Genomic DNA, 14,551 nt, shown 5'->3' on the forward strand with positions numbered 1-14,551 from the left:
GCCGCTCTCGGAGCAGCTCGTCTGTGTTTGAAGTCTTGTGACCATCCGTCTTCCTCTTGATCACATTCAGGAGGTTTTAATGGTTCAGATCTGGATTGGGCCGGCCATCACATGAAGAGAGAGACGCTGAGTTAAGGAACATTTGGAGCAGGCTCTTAAATTTTTCCGGAGCTGTGTATACATTTTGATAAAAAAACAGGAGCATACACATAATGCTGTCATACACTCACCAGCCACTTCATCAGGTACACCTGTACAATGTAATGCAGCTCAATCCAACAGCTCTGCCATGGACTTTAGTTGACTTTTGTTCTGAGTGTGTGTAAATGATGTTTATCACTGAGGCCAGAGTTAAAGGTGCTGTTGTACTGAACTCAGTTATATTGAGATCTGTCTCTAATTTTTTGTCCTCCCTATTTACATACATGAGGGGGCCGGAGTGTTAGGAACACCTCTGAGTATAAAGCAGCTCAGTGACGCCCCACCAACGATTATATGAGCCTGATGCTGAAATATCATTGAACTAACACCTCTCTGTACATTACAGGCAACATGAAAGCAAATCTTATGGCTGAGCTGGTGTGTTGGATTATGTTAGATTTTTCAGGTGTACCTAATGCAGTGGCAGGAGAGTGTATATACATGTGAGTGGAGTCTAAAACTTAGACGTGTAAACAGGTGTATTAATGCACCAACAGGGTTCAAGGTTTCTTGAGGGTATTTTTTGTGTGACAGGAGACTCAGTGTTCAACTAAAAGACGTCACACTGATACAGATTGAAACAGAAAACAACTTAGTCTTTACTCCGAGTTCTTGTATTCACACATCTCTGGTTATGTTTATATTTGAAGGATGCCAGCGTGTCCACTGTGAGTAAAAACAACACGTTTTATTTTGAAAAGCTCACAGAGGAGGTGTCTCTGAGTGGAGTCTGCAGGTCCTCCTCTCATGTCTGAGCAGGAAGAGCCCAGGGCCTCCACATTCCCTCATAATGTCCGACATGTTTCATTATTATGCTGCTGCAATATTGTACATAATCCTTTACATTACACCTCTCTATGTTTATCCTTTACAGGGCCCATATTCACAGCTTGCTCTGCGTATCTGCAGAGTATAGCTCCATGTTTCATATGTTCCGTATGCATGTGCATTTGTTAGCTCCGGCATGCTCTGGAATGATTTTGCTCTTTGCTTTTATTTTCTTTCTTGTATTTTTTGCTTCTTATTTAAGCCTGTACAGCCAAAGGTTTATCATTATTATTATTATTATTATTATTATTATTATTTCCTCCTCCTCTTATTTCACCAGTCAGAGGGACGCTGCAGAATCCTGAGAGGTGAAAATAACGTGTCTTTTTAAAGGTTGTTGGTGTGAGCGGTGAAGGAGCTTTTCAAACTTTCATTCGGACTTTGACAGCTGCTACAGAGAATTCAGTAACTCAAAGTAAAGATTGCGCTCTATTGCTGAGCAGTGTTTGCTTTGTGTTATAATCTGCTGCAGACAATAATTAAAGAGAGAGTCTGCAGAGTGTGAACAAACACTGATCATTAGCCTGTAGCTGTGCATTGCAGGGTTATTGCATTGGGTTGCATTATGTCTGACAGGTGTTTTTGTTTTAGTGTCCACCCTGCGTGATGTGCGGGCGGATGTGATGTTTCACTGTGTGCGTAATGTGTGTGTTTGCGCGTGTTGTGTGTGTGCGCCCTCATCCCTGCGCTCCCATTGGCTGCTGAAACTTGTTGGAGCTTTTCCCTCTCGAATAAGAGAAAACCCCAAGAACCTATCGGTGCTCGCGACCCGTCCCCCCCTCTCCTCGCGCCCGCCTGGTCCAGACTTGTCCTGGAGAAGAGACCGTCAAAGTAGTCCCTCACTGACACGGGTTAATAAGCTCGTGTGAGAGACTGAGTGGTGGTGTATTGTGAACACATTAACAGTGTGAGGACTGCTGCACGAGCCCGGCTAGCCTGCCTGATTTGGAGCTTTTCTTATTCATATTTAATCTGTTTTTCTGCTCCGCCACCACAAACCCTGGACCTGTCAGACCTCCTCCTTCAAAACTCTTTTGACCAACAGCCTGAACTGGACATCTAGAAGTCTGTGCGTCTTTTTTTTTTTGCTTTGGTTTTATTTTTCTTTCTTTTTTTTTAATGGTACAATGTCATCTTTGCCAGGAACGGTTCCGCGGATGATGCGCCCGGCTCCCGGACAGAACTATCCCCGCACCGGATTCCCCTTGGAAGGTAGGAGCAGTTAGCCTGCTGGGCCTGGAGGTTTGAGAGGACGATGAAAAATTCAGATAAATTAAAATACTTTACAAACAGCCAGGCCTAACATGCAGGCCTACATCAGCCTACTGTAGCAGGATTATTTTACAGGAAGGATTCGATTTAAAAACGTTTTCCCACGAATTAAAAATGCTTTTGTTTCCTTATTAAGATTTAAATGTTCTAATAATATTTCAGCGCACTTGGACACACATTGAAGGTCCTAGTTGCACCTCATTGTTAATCATTAAGTGACAATTTTACAAACAAATTAAAATGAGTGTAAATCCCGAGAACAGAGTCTATAAGCACAAGTGCGGGATTTCTTCAAGTGTCTCTGAAGCGCCTGGAAATTCAAATCAAATATAAAAGAAGGAGCAGAAGCGGAGGATTACTTCAATATTTGGACATCGTGATGTGAATAATGAAGACGGGCAGAAGGGGCTCTTCACCTCCTCTCCAGGCGCGGATGGAGCCGTGAAGTGACACTCGTGCCATTAATGACAGTCTGTCAACGAAATATTGTTTTACTCAGGTTTGCGCATAAATTACGAACAGAATAATTAAATACAAGTTAAGGCCTACATCCTTTTTTTAATACATGCAAAAAGCCCTCTTAATTTATTATTCTTTTTCATGAAATGTTTGAGTCAAAAACATCTCCGTGCTGCTGACTGTGACCTCCTTGTGTCTCCTCTCACAGTGTCCACTCCTCTGGGCCAGGGGCGGGTCAACCAGCTCGGAGGGGTCTTCATTAACGGCCGGCCGCTGCCCAACCACATCCGGCACAAGATCGTGGAGATGGCCCACCACGGGATCCGGCCCTGCGTCATCTCCCGACAGCTGCGGGTCTCTCACGGCTGCGTGTCCAAGATCCTCTGCCGCTACCAGGAGACCGGCTCCATCCGGCCCGGAGCGATCGGAGGCAGCAAGCCCAGGGTGAGACGGGCCGGCCAGGGGAATAATAATTATTAAAATAGCATACAAATAAAACATAATAATAAAAGTAGCCGTATAAATTCAATAGAAAATAATTGAAGTTGTTTATGTATTCGTTTTGTCAGCAGATTTTTAGTCTTTACTTTTCCCCAAAATTAAAATCATTTACGCGTTACGGCCTTTAACATTAAAGCAGCCCGCACTCACCCCCTCGTGTCCTCGCGCTGTCACACCTGCAGCAGGTCGCCACGCCGGACGTGGAGAAGCGGATAGAGGAGTACAAGCGAGACAACCCCGGCATGTTCAGCTGGGAGATCCGGGATAAGCTGCTGAAGGACGGCGTGTGTGACAGAAGCACAGTCCCTTCAGGTGAGGCCTCCTCTGGTAAGCCACGTTTAATTAAATCCTCTCATTCTCTGCCGTGTTTCCCCTTCTACAGTCACTAATGAACCGTTAAAATTAGAAACAACGTTATTTTGTATTTTTATTTACATTTATATTATTATTACTGAAGCTGTGTTTATGCCCGCAGTGAGCTCCATCAGCCGGGTGCTTCGTGCTCGGTTTGGGAAAAAGGACGATGAGGACGAGTGCGATAAAAAGGACGAAGATGGAGAGAAGAAAACCAAACACAGCATCGACGGCATCCTCGGCGACAAAGGTAGGCCCGAGCAGACACACACAGCCCGGCCCGGTTCATACAGCTGCTGCTTCCTTACTTGGACTGTTCTGTCGATGATTTGTCTACAAATTGGGCCTAAACGGGCGTTTAGTCGCTCCGGGTCTCCTCTGTAAGCTGCTCTCCCTGCAGACGCGGAGCCGCTTAATTATTTATGAAGGAGCGCTGGAGTGGATCGCGCTCCCGTGGCGCTGCTTAAACGCTCCCCTGAAAGCAGCGCTGACAGATGACCGATGTGCCAGTCAATATCAATTACTGAGGGGGCCTGACAGGGGGACCGGAGCGCGGGGCCAGCGGCCTCAAGTTCACGCGGAGGTGGAAGCTCTCAGGGAAACAGCCTCACAATCACAATCCGTTAATGCCGACAAAGTTCACACACACGAGGAAGCTGCTGCAAAACAATAAACATGGGAGTAGAAAAAACCCCCCAGGAAACTTTAAAAATAAAATACATTTAAAATAATATATAAAAAATATGCTGCATCCCTTTAAAAGTGTAATTAAAGGGACAAATGTGAAATGAGAAGAAAAAAGACGGCTCACATGTAAATATTAAAATAAAATAACTGATTGAATCTTTTAAAGGAGCAAAATTTGATCCATAAATATTTATTACATATTAATATTTAAGAGGGAATTTGAACAACACTTCAGGGACATTTAATTATTATTATTGTAACCTTAATTCAAACAGGATGGGGGCATTAAGGGGGGGCTTTTATCCTTTAAGGATGCTCTGATTTAAATATAAAACTATAAACTACCAACACATTTACATTATATATCAGCCATATTATAAAACACATGTTTGCATAGAGCAGCGTATAAACCACCAAAAAAAATAAATTAAATGTTTTTATTACCAAGATGATGAAAACAAAATGTTTGTTTAAGACAGGAAACATCCGGCTTCACATACAGAGAACATGATTTAATGTTAGAACCAGGTGTGCTTTTATACATCTTTAAGGTCTCAAATATCAGCTGAATAATACAGAAAAAAACCCACATTGAAATGATCTTTTTCATCACATTAAAGTGGGAAAATGTCGAACTTTGTAACATTTAGCAGCTTATATAAATTGTATGATATCTTTAAAACAACACACTCAGTGAATTTATGTATTTCCTGACATTGAGAACAAATTGTGCACACTGGATCAGTCTCTCTCCTCTGATGTGTTGGTGTTTGATCGTCCCAATCAGCTGCCTGTTAATCACTCTGCAGGCCTGTAGCTCTCAGTGCTTCCTGACCACATCCTCCGCTGCTGACACTCCTCTTCTCTCGCCTGTCGTCCTTTTCATGTTCTGCAGCAGATCAGCCTCTCTGTGTCTCTGTCAGCCCGGCCTGCCGGTTAATAATTTGAAGACTTAGCCTATTACAGCTGGTAATGAAACCGGTGTCTTGTTGAATAGGCGTCTGTGTTGGAGAGGGGTGTAATAGCCTGGAGGCATGGTAAGAAATATATTTATCCCCTATCAGCCCTCACTCTCACAGTTCCAGGCTCCTGCATTCTGTTGAAGGAGCTTTAAAGCAGATTAAATTGAGCCTTTTATTTCTTTTCACTTTCATCTCTCAGCGGCTCACTTCGTGGTGTGGAGCCCGCGGCGCAAATTCATGAGATTTTAAGGTTTTTCCTTCTCGTGTTGTTTAGATTGTATTTTTAAATATTCATTTCATTTGCTTTTATGGGATTGTTTTTTCGGTGGCAGGTTGGCAGAGTGTCAGGGCGAGCGTGCACAGTGTTTCTGCAGCCGAGTGAGGGAGCCGTGACTGAGACAAACACACGGAGAAGGACTTTTTACTGCCGGTATTCATCAGATAGGAGGCTGCTTTTGCACATGATAAGCTAGCAGTGATACACAGCAGGGGGTAGGATGCACAATACATGCAAATCAGTCGAGTTTATTTCTGTTAAAATCGTTTAAACAAAGAGACTGCAGGTGAAAATTAGCTTCAAGCTAACTCTGGCACCATACATTTCGTGCACGGTCCCTTTACAGATAAAATACATAAAAAGAGTCACAAAATGTGACACATCAGAGTTATAATTAAATCTTTATCATTAGCTAACTGCTTTTATTTTCTGTCCTTTATTTTCTTGCATTTTCACACCAGACGTTTGCATAGATTTTACATGCCTGGAACATCACATTTATTTTGTATTCAGTGATGATGCTAAAAGCTGCAAATAAAGGTCACACTCTGGAGATTATTGTCATATAAATATAGTAAATCTTCCAGAATAAACAGTAAATAAATGATGAACAGTTTGTTTAAATTGAGGCCTTCACATTGAAAATAAAGGCAGGTGTGACAGATTCTCTTTATAAATAACTGATGCAAACGTCTTTTACCTGCGCTTCAGACCTCGTCTAGTAAATATTCTGCTCCCCAAAGACCTGCTACTGTTAGTGGAAAAACCCCAGTATCATTTCCGAGTCCAGAATAATCTGGTTGAAAGAAAAAAAAGGTCGGCAGTGAGGATGGAGCGAGCACTTCAAACAAATCCAGAGAAGTGACGGGAAGCAGCTTTGCAGAGGCTGTGTGGGAAGTTCTATTGCAGCTATTAATAACACTTTTCCCCGGGCGTCCGCACTCACACTCGTCTCCATCTGCACTTTCTCGCAGCATTTCTGCCGGGTTGAAATTGAGGGAGACCCAAATGTTGGCTGGAGATAACACAATCATCACAGCCTCGGTCCTGGGCTGAGCATCAGTGTATTAAACTGGGATTAACCTCCCCTCTCTCCCCCGCCGCCTCGCTCCTCAAACTCACATTTTTAAGGGACATGTAAAAAAAAAAAGAAGGAGAAGAAGAAGAAGAAGAGGGGGCTGGAAGCCAACGTGCAGCACAGGGGACTGCTATCAACAGTCAGCGAGATAATCATGATAATTGTTGTGTTGAAATGCAGCATCTCTTTTAGTAATCGCTTCATCATCAAGTTTTTTATCCAGTTTTTTTTCCCTCTCCAGTCTGAGCATCTGATGCTTTTCTCGCTTTAATGTTAACCTCTTCTTGCAGATGGATATTTGTAAAAGATTATTGAGTAAATATAATTTTTTATATATATTGTCCTGGTTTTGTACATTTCAAACAACAGAAAGTGTAAAGACGCAGCTTTAGAATCAAAATCGTGTTTTTCTCATGTTGTTTTACAAAATATCTGTCAAAATATCAGATAATAGGAAAATAAAAATTGCATTCTCTTAAAGACACCAGAAGAAACAGAAACACATGAAATAATGTATCTTTTATTTAATATCTTTTAAGAGTGTCAGTTTGTGCAGGAGTGTGCAAGCCTGCAAAAGCTCTCAGTGTGAGCACCTCTACATATCACCATCTCTGGTGTGAACATCTAGCACTAATATATCTCATCATGACACTATTATACTGAATTATACAAATTGTATAGAAACATTTTTATTTGCTGATTTTGGCTCAAATAATCTTTTTTTTTATTACTGTAACATAATGTAGTAAATGTTTTAGAACTATGGTTCATCCAATGAACAAACAAGAGACAGAAGGTTTTCCATATCGCCTTAAATCCGTTCTGATCATCGGTGTGCAACATTTCTGCTGCTGATACAAGACACAAAATAAGATGAGACAAACCTTTATTGATCGCACAATGGGGACATTTTCAGTGTAAACAGCAGCAAAGAAATGTAAAGTAAAAAATACAGTGCACAGAACAGTGGACGTGGTCGTAATTTAGAGGTTTTTATACCGTTGTTATCGTAAGTGACTGAGTGAATTTAAACTGTTTTAGGTAGCAGGTGTGATGTCATGTTTTAGAGTGTGACTGCAGCGGGAAGGAAGGGTCTCCTTCACACACACACACACACACACACACACACACACACACACACACACACACACACACACGAAAGGGAACGACACCTTCATATAAATCATGCAGAGAAAACGACAGCGTTAACCTCCTGTCATGACAGATCTAAGTTTATATTTATCATCCACTTGATATTAAAATAAAACCCTGATCCCAAAAAGTTTGGACGCTGTGTTTAAATGTGAATAAAGGAAAATGTGCTGATATTCTTTTGACATATTTAAATGTAGACGAGACGTTTAATGTTCACGCTGATAAAATCTTTCTTCGTTTTTTATTTATATACACATTTAAATTTGACACTGCGTCGAATCTTTTTTGGAAACAGTTTAAACGTCATCAGACAGACGTGATCGATATCGGAAGGTTTAAGTCATCATGATGGAACATGAGTTCATATCAGATCACAAAGCGTCTGTGGAAAGACTGAATGTAACTCCCCTCTGAATACTGTGTCAGAGAACATGTCTGAAGCCTGACGCATGGCGCCGTGTCCACACATGGAGGCTGCTGCGTGGAAACATGCTGTCATTGATGGGAGCGTTGAACACGATGACCTCTGAGGCTGACGGTCATGCAGCTGCTGTGTCTGTGCTGACCTGAGGACAGATCTGTGCGCCGGGCCTCAGAGGGAACAGTCAGTGCTGCTGCAGCTCCGAGGTTTGATCCTCTGCTGCTTTATCAGAAGCATCATATCATCATCATATTAGCCGGAGCCAGCGCTGCTCTCAGGCCTGCCTGTGATTAAAGACACTTTCTGCATGAGACTGAGCCGTCTGTGCCCCCGACACCTCTGCTGTGTTTCTGCTCGCAGGAATATAAAACACCTCACATTAATATAAAGATGATTTATTCATACTGTGAAGCCTCCTCAGACATGTTTGTTGTAATTCAGCCTGAACGCTCCCTGTTGTTGTTTTGAATATTTCCCTCCTCGAGGCCAAACTCCCCGTGTGAGGTCTCTCTCCGCGTGTGGAGTAAAGGGTTAATGTTTGGATGAGGCTGCAGAGGCTGCAGAGGCTGCAGGGACGCATTAGATCTCTCTGATCCCTGTGGGGGAAACTGGGTCACTGTGGCAGCAAAGCAAAGTTACACAAGATGTGCACAGGAAGCAAGAGACCGAGAGACAAGGGACCAGCAGCAGGTTTTATTTGGGTTTATGTGCAATTAAAAAACAAAAATGTAGCATTCCGGCAATGAGAGAAGGTGGTTTTAATATATATATCCAAAAGCACAGGTTAGTGTTTCACATATCTCTGCATTTTATCACCTGTGCATCGTTTCACATATGAAAAAAAATTAATTTAAGACAAACGTCAGATAAAGCATGTAACAGAGTTTAATTTGCGATATCACACGTGAAAATATGTTTACCACGTATGTAAATATAATAATATTAATAATTTTATAATGTTTTCAGTTGTTTAAATTTATCATATTGCAAAAGAAGGCAAAGTCTCGTGCAAAATACACAAGTGGATGTTCTGAATAACACAAGACCAAACACTCTGAGTACATTTAGACTTCACAGCTCAGTGTGAAACATTTGTCTGTTTTTAGGCGTGTGTGTTTTGATCTGTATTTCTTGTGTGCTAGTGTTCTGCAGGATCTTCTCCAGGTGTCCTTGTAAAAGAGATCTTGTGATCTTACTGGCACTCTCCTGGTTAAATTGAATAGCTTAAAAATTACAAGTGAAACACACACAGCAATAACAGCGTCTGAAAGTGTACATTTATTCTTCTGACAGCTGATTGGTGATGATGAATTTAACACTCAGCTCTACCTGCAGAAGTATTTTTCCCCCCTGTGACTTCATGTCGAAAAGATAAACACGTTTTTATAAGCAACCTTTAATTTGTAAGATAAAAAACATTTGCTGCAGACGTTTCTCTTTCTCCTCTTGTGTTAATAGTTTATCTGCCTGTCATCATGTGTGACATTGTTTAGATAACTCCTTCATTAACCTCTCCTTAGCTGCTGCCCCCTGTGACGCCTCATTATGACGCTCCACATTAAAACCACCTCAGTGTAATAGTTGTAAATAGAGCCTAGCATGCAGCTAATTGTCCCATTCGCCCCCTTCTCCTCCGTCCATTAGCAGTTCTGTCGGGGCTGACCTACTTGTTGATTTTCCTTTCTGTCATTGTGGCTCTCTGGACTTCTCAATGATGTCTTTGAGAAAACAAATATGTATAAAGGGGAGCTGCTGAACTGGGAGGGGGGGCTTTGAATGGGAGAATAGCGGCCCACTCCTTTGCCATGGAGTGTTCAGTAGCCATCCCTTAATCCTCCTTTCATTTCGCCGACAAATGCCAAGAATCTTGTCTGGCGACCCGATGGGAAGCTGATCAGCCCACAAAGGAGGAGCGGTGCACAAAGAGCACACAGGCAGGACGGGCGGAGGGCAGGCAGGAGCCCCGGGCGTCACATTAACAAACCACGCTGCAAAGAGGAAACACACAGGACAAACAGAGACAACACAACACAAACAATACCACAAATTAATATCAGAGCTTTGCGCGGTCTTTAATGGAGCCCCCGGTGAGAATCGGGGAGACGGAGAGCTCGAGTCGGCTCCAGTTTCTCTGCAGTTCATTCACAAGCGTCAGAATAATCAGAAAAACTAGTTTCATTCTGGGAAAATTCACGTGAAGACTCCTTCCAGTCAGAACCACAGCTCCAAGAGTCAGAGAATGTTTTGGTCCCTGACTTTCCTTGTTGATGAACTTGTCGTCATGTTACTCAGAAACATGGCGCACGGAAGTAAAAGTTGGCTTCACAGTCAAAAACATCTTTTGCAGATACATTTTTCGCTGATGCGTAATTTGTAACACAGTGTCAGGTTGTTCCTGTTAGCTGCTGTCCACTGAGCGTGACCTACTTTATGTCTGAGCCATTAAATTAAACAACTTTTTTTTTAAAAGCTCCAAAGACGGAGAAACGTCTTCACAACTTAAAGGGACCCTTTAAGGAGCACCTGAATGCAGCGTTAAATAACAAAATATTAAATAGCAGCGAGTTTTGAACAAACTCATTCTAAAGGTAAAGTTTTGTTCAAACATGTGAAACTTTATTTAAAATAAAGAGTTTTAAAGAAAATCAAATATGATTCTAAAATTTACATTTTTAAGTCATTCAGAAGATTTTTATGATTCAAAATGTGAGAACATTTATAGAGGTTTCTTCTTCTTGTTGTTTCTCTTCTTCGTCTTCATTTCTCTTCTCCTGCTTCTTCTTTCTGTTCTTCCTTTTCTTCTTCCACTTCATCTTCTGCTTTTCATCTTCTTGTTCCTCTTCTTCTTTCATCTTTTTCTTCTTGTTCTTTTTCTCCTTCTTCTTCTTTTTCCTTTTCTTCTTCTTCTTTTCATTCTTCCTGTTACTCTTCCTTTTCTTCTTCTCCTCCTCCTCCTTCTTGATCGTCTTCCTCTCCTTCTCCTCTTCCTCCGCAGGATCAAACGCTGCCTCTTTAAATGCTTCTGTCCTAAAAAACGTGTCTTTGAAGCTTCGTTCTTTCATCACCACTGAATCTATTTTTACACTCAGGAAACAAAAGTATGTGTCTCTTAAATTAAATACTGGATAAGATCATCTGCATATTCTCCACATCTACAATAGATTAGATGTTTTATCTCGCTGTCACTTGCTTTTTAACACAATGCAGCCTTTGATCCTCCAGATTATTGAGAAGATGAAAATCAGAGGAGAAAATGTCTTCGGACAGAAATGTAAAAATCAGGGCTGCAGGCTGGATGACAGAAACACTCAGGTTATGAGGTTTGTTACAAAGATAATAAATATACAACAATAGAGTTTAACTGCTAAAAGACAAACAGAAGGAGGTGCTGCAGGAGGAGCTGTTAAATATTGATATAAAAGCAAAGTGTGAAAACAAAGCTGAAGTGTGTAAAACTGATTATTCATATCAGCAGTGAATGTAAAGATCCTGTGTTTGAGGAAAATGGTGCAAGGATTGGTCGATTTTTTTAGCTGTGTGTGCGTGTGTGTGTGTGTGTGTAGGTGTGTGTGTGCGTGTGTGTGTGTGTGTGTGTGTGTGTGTGTGTGAGCTGGGGTCTATTAGGTGGCTTATTCATGGTTTTCTCCATCAATCCGAGGAGGAAATCACATTCACAGAAAGCATCCATCCGGTGTAATTGGCTGGAAAATGACCCTAAATATACAGAGATTACTGAGGCATAAAGGCCCGGTGAATATTGGGGGGGTAAAGTAAACGTTCATGCTACTGAGAGGTATGAAAGTGGATTAATGGCCATTTCTCCGTCACTGCATTAAAATAATTTGAGCCACATATTTAACACGCTGGAGCCAGGAAGGGGCGCGAGCTTTGTTCAAAGTGCGTCCTGAAGGAAGCAGACGAGGAGCCGCTCACAGCAGCGTCTGTGAGGAGCTGCTCGTTATCTTTATTTATTTTATCTTCTGATTATTTCAGGATTCATTCTTTGGTGTAAAAAAACAACAACAAAAAATGAGCCCAAAGAGACATAATTTTTTTGTCCAACCAGTCCTCCAAAACAGACGTTACATTTACTCTCATCAGTGACAACAAAGCAGCAGATCCTGCAGATAAAATGTTCCACATTTCTGTTTTAGAAATCACTGAACAACACACTTAGTTACAAATTAAACGTAAATATCTCAGAGAACAAAATTAATTAATTTTACTAATAAAAATGTTTGTGATTAAAAAGCGATTACGACATTTTTCTCTGCTTCTGTTCGCCGTGCAGGAACGCCTATTTTTGACAAATTTTCAGGCAATGAAAAAAATGTTCAGCTGCAGGAAGGACAGAACAACTCACCGGGAGCTCAGAAAGTTTGAGAGGCAGTGCGAATTCATATAAGACCCTAAACTGACACAAATGAGACCTTTGACCCCCTTTGTACAAAAGGAATGTTCCAGGGTCCCCTATCCATACGTTTCTTTTCCTTTTTAGATGTTTTATTACAGAAAGTGCGCGATCTCAATAGTCATATTCTGTCATTGTGTTACTTCTGGAATTATTTAAGTGAATACATTTCTGTAGACCCCCATGGATTCCCTGCAGGGACCCCTGGAGGTCCCTGGACCCCCTTTGAGAACCCCTGCGCTGTGAAACCTCGGTCAGACAAGGACACATTTCAGAGCTGGTATTCATTAATATCCTCCTGATGAAAGTCAGTTTGAAAGTCAGAAAATAAATCAAATATATGAAGTTATATCTCTGTGATGAAATCGTTAAAACAATTTGTGACCCAAACTAACCTCTCCTGCAGACGAGAGTGAGCCCATTGTGCAGTCCACAACATTTCTCTTTGGCAGCAGCTCCTCCATTTGTTTTGCAGTGCAATGCATTGTGGGACGTATCCACTCAACAGGTTACAGTTAATGTTGAGTACACAAGTCAAACATAGTCACACTCTCTCCTAATTTCAGGTTTAATGGTGTGTTCATAAAACGTGATCTCAGCAGGAATCAGTGAAAAAGTTTAAAAACTGAAAGTGGACCCGGCTCACAGAATTTATCTCATTCATAAATTCTGGACTTAAAGTCGGCGTTGTTCAGTGTTTGTTGTCACGAGCAGGCGGCGGCAGACGACGAGCATGTGGACAGAAAACAGCCGTTTGCTAACCAGTAAAAAAACTGGCCCAGGAGGCCCGACTGTTACTGAGCGCCTGCGTTTCCATTGAAGCAGTTGATGAACTCCTCCAAGTTTATTAAAGAAAAGGAAACATGAAGCAAAGGCTCGAGGCAGGCAGGCTGACAGTTTATAAAGTGGCGGCCATTGTGGCCTGCAGGCAGATGCATGAATACCTCTGAATAGACTCCCTCAAAGTGACACGATTGAGCTCGACAACAGCAAAACGCTGAAAGGAAAAGCTTCTCCTCTGCGCTGCCGAGCTGATCGGCATTTCTAATGTTCCTGCTCTCAATGAACGTACATCTGCAGTTTGCTGAGGTCCACTCGCTGCTCTCTTTAACTGAAGTCTGTGCTTCCTACAGGCGCGTCAAACAGCAGGTGTCTTTGTGCTGCAATATACTAACAAAGAAGACAACTGCAGGCAACGAACCATTACTGTGTTGTTTTTTCTAACTGTTTCCTAATGTTTCAATGTTTCTTTTGCTGCATGAAAACATAAAGGACACATTAATCTGTCAGTGAGAGAACAAATTAACCCCTGAGAAGGTTTGCAGGAAATGTTGTAAAATGTAGAAGTCAGTCTTTGTAGATACATTTTCTCATTTCATTTTTAAACTTTATTTAAGCTTGAAAATCATTGAGGTTTCCCTCATTCCCTCGAGAGACAGAAAACGACACAAAACTCTACAAACAATTGCAAGCTGAGGTGACGTCGTTTGAGACCATCGCTTTCATTTGCCCGAGAGAAATTAGAGTCTGTAGTCAATAACTCCACATGTTTGGAGCACAAAAGCTAAAGGCCGATTTTCCAAGTTCAGAGTAAACGCGACCTGAAGCAGAAGAGTCAGCAACGCGAGCTTTGTAGGTTCCAGACGATGTGTAGGGCGGTGAATGTCCAATAAGGGATTTATAGATAAAAAGATACAAGTGTTACAACCGCTTATGCACCCAAAGGTGAGACAGCAACACATTTCCTCTACTAACCACCAAATCAGGAGCTTGGTCATTGGCCCAACCCTTCAAAATAAGAGCCCCTTCTAGCCAGGGGCGGATCCAGACTTGTTTGCCTGGGGCGGCCCAGCTGGGGCGCTGACTTATGCAGGGGTGGCATGAAGTATGTGTCCACACACGCACGCAAATGAACAGCATTTAATGAACCCTTCCTTCCGAGCTT

The 14,551-nt window shown here is 41.9% G+C and overlaps 1 protein-coding gene across 3 annotated transcripts in view; it reads left to right on the forward strand.

Moving 5' to 3' along the window:
• Positions 1-2,029: 2,029 nt before the first annotated feature.
• The window catches only part of LOC138590427 (paired box protein Pax-7-like), a 56,901-nt gene continuing 44,379 nt past the window's right edge, over positions 2,030-14,551 (forward strand). Inside the window, exons 1-4 of one of the 3 annotated variants that reach the window (XM_069661066.1) lie at positions 2,030-2,241; positions 2,969-3,204; positions 3,444-3,588; positions 3,737-3,865. In XM_069661066.1, coding sequence (XP_069517167.1) covers positions 2,157-2,241; positions 2,969-3,204; positions 3,444-3,588; positions 3,737-3,865 — 595 coding nt within the window. In that variant the 5' untranslated portion in view covers positions 2,030-2,156. The remainder of the gene's footprint in view (positions 2,242-2,968; positions 3,205-3,443; positions 3,589-3,736; positions 3,866-14,551) is intronic. The other 2 variants (XM_069661067.1, XM_069661068.1) reach the window with 2 other exon arrangements.

The sequence above is a fragment of the Semicossyphus pulcher genome, unplaced genomic scaffold (assembly GCF_022749685.1).
Source record: "Semicossyphus pulcher isolate SPU_LCO1_2020_fin unplaced genomic scaffold, fSemPul1.0.p SCAF_13, whole genome shotgun sequence".
Taxonomy (NCBI): domain Eukaryota; kingdom Metazoa; phylum Chordata; class Actinopteri; order Labriformes; family Labridae; genus Semicossyphus; species Semicossyphus pulcher.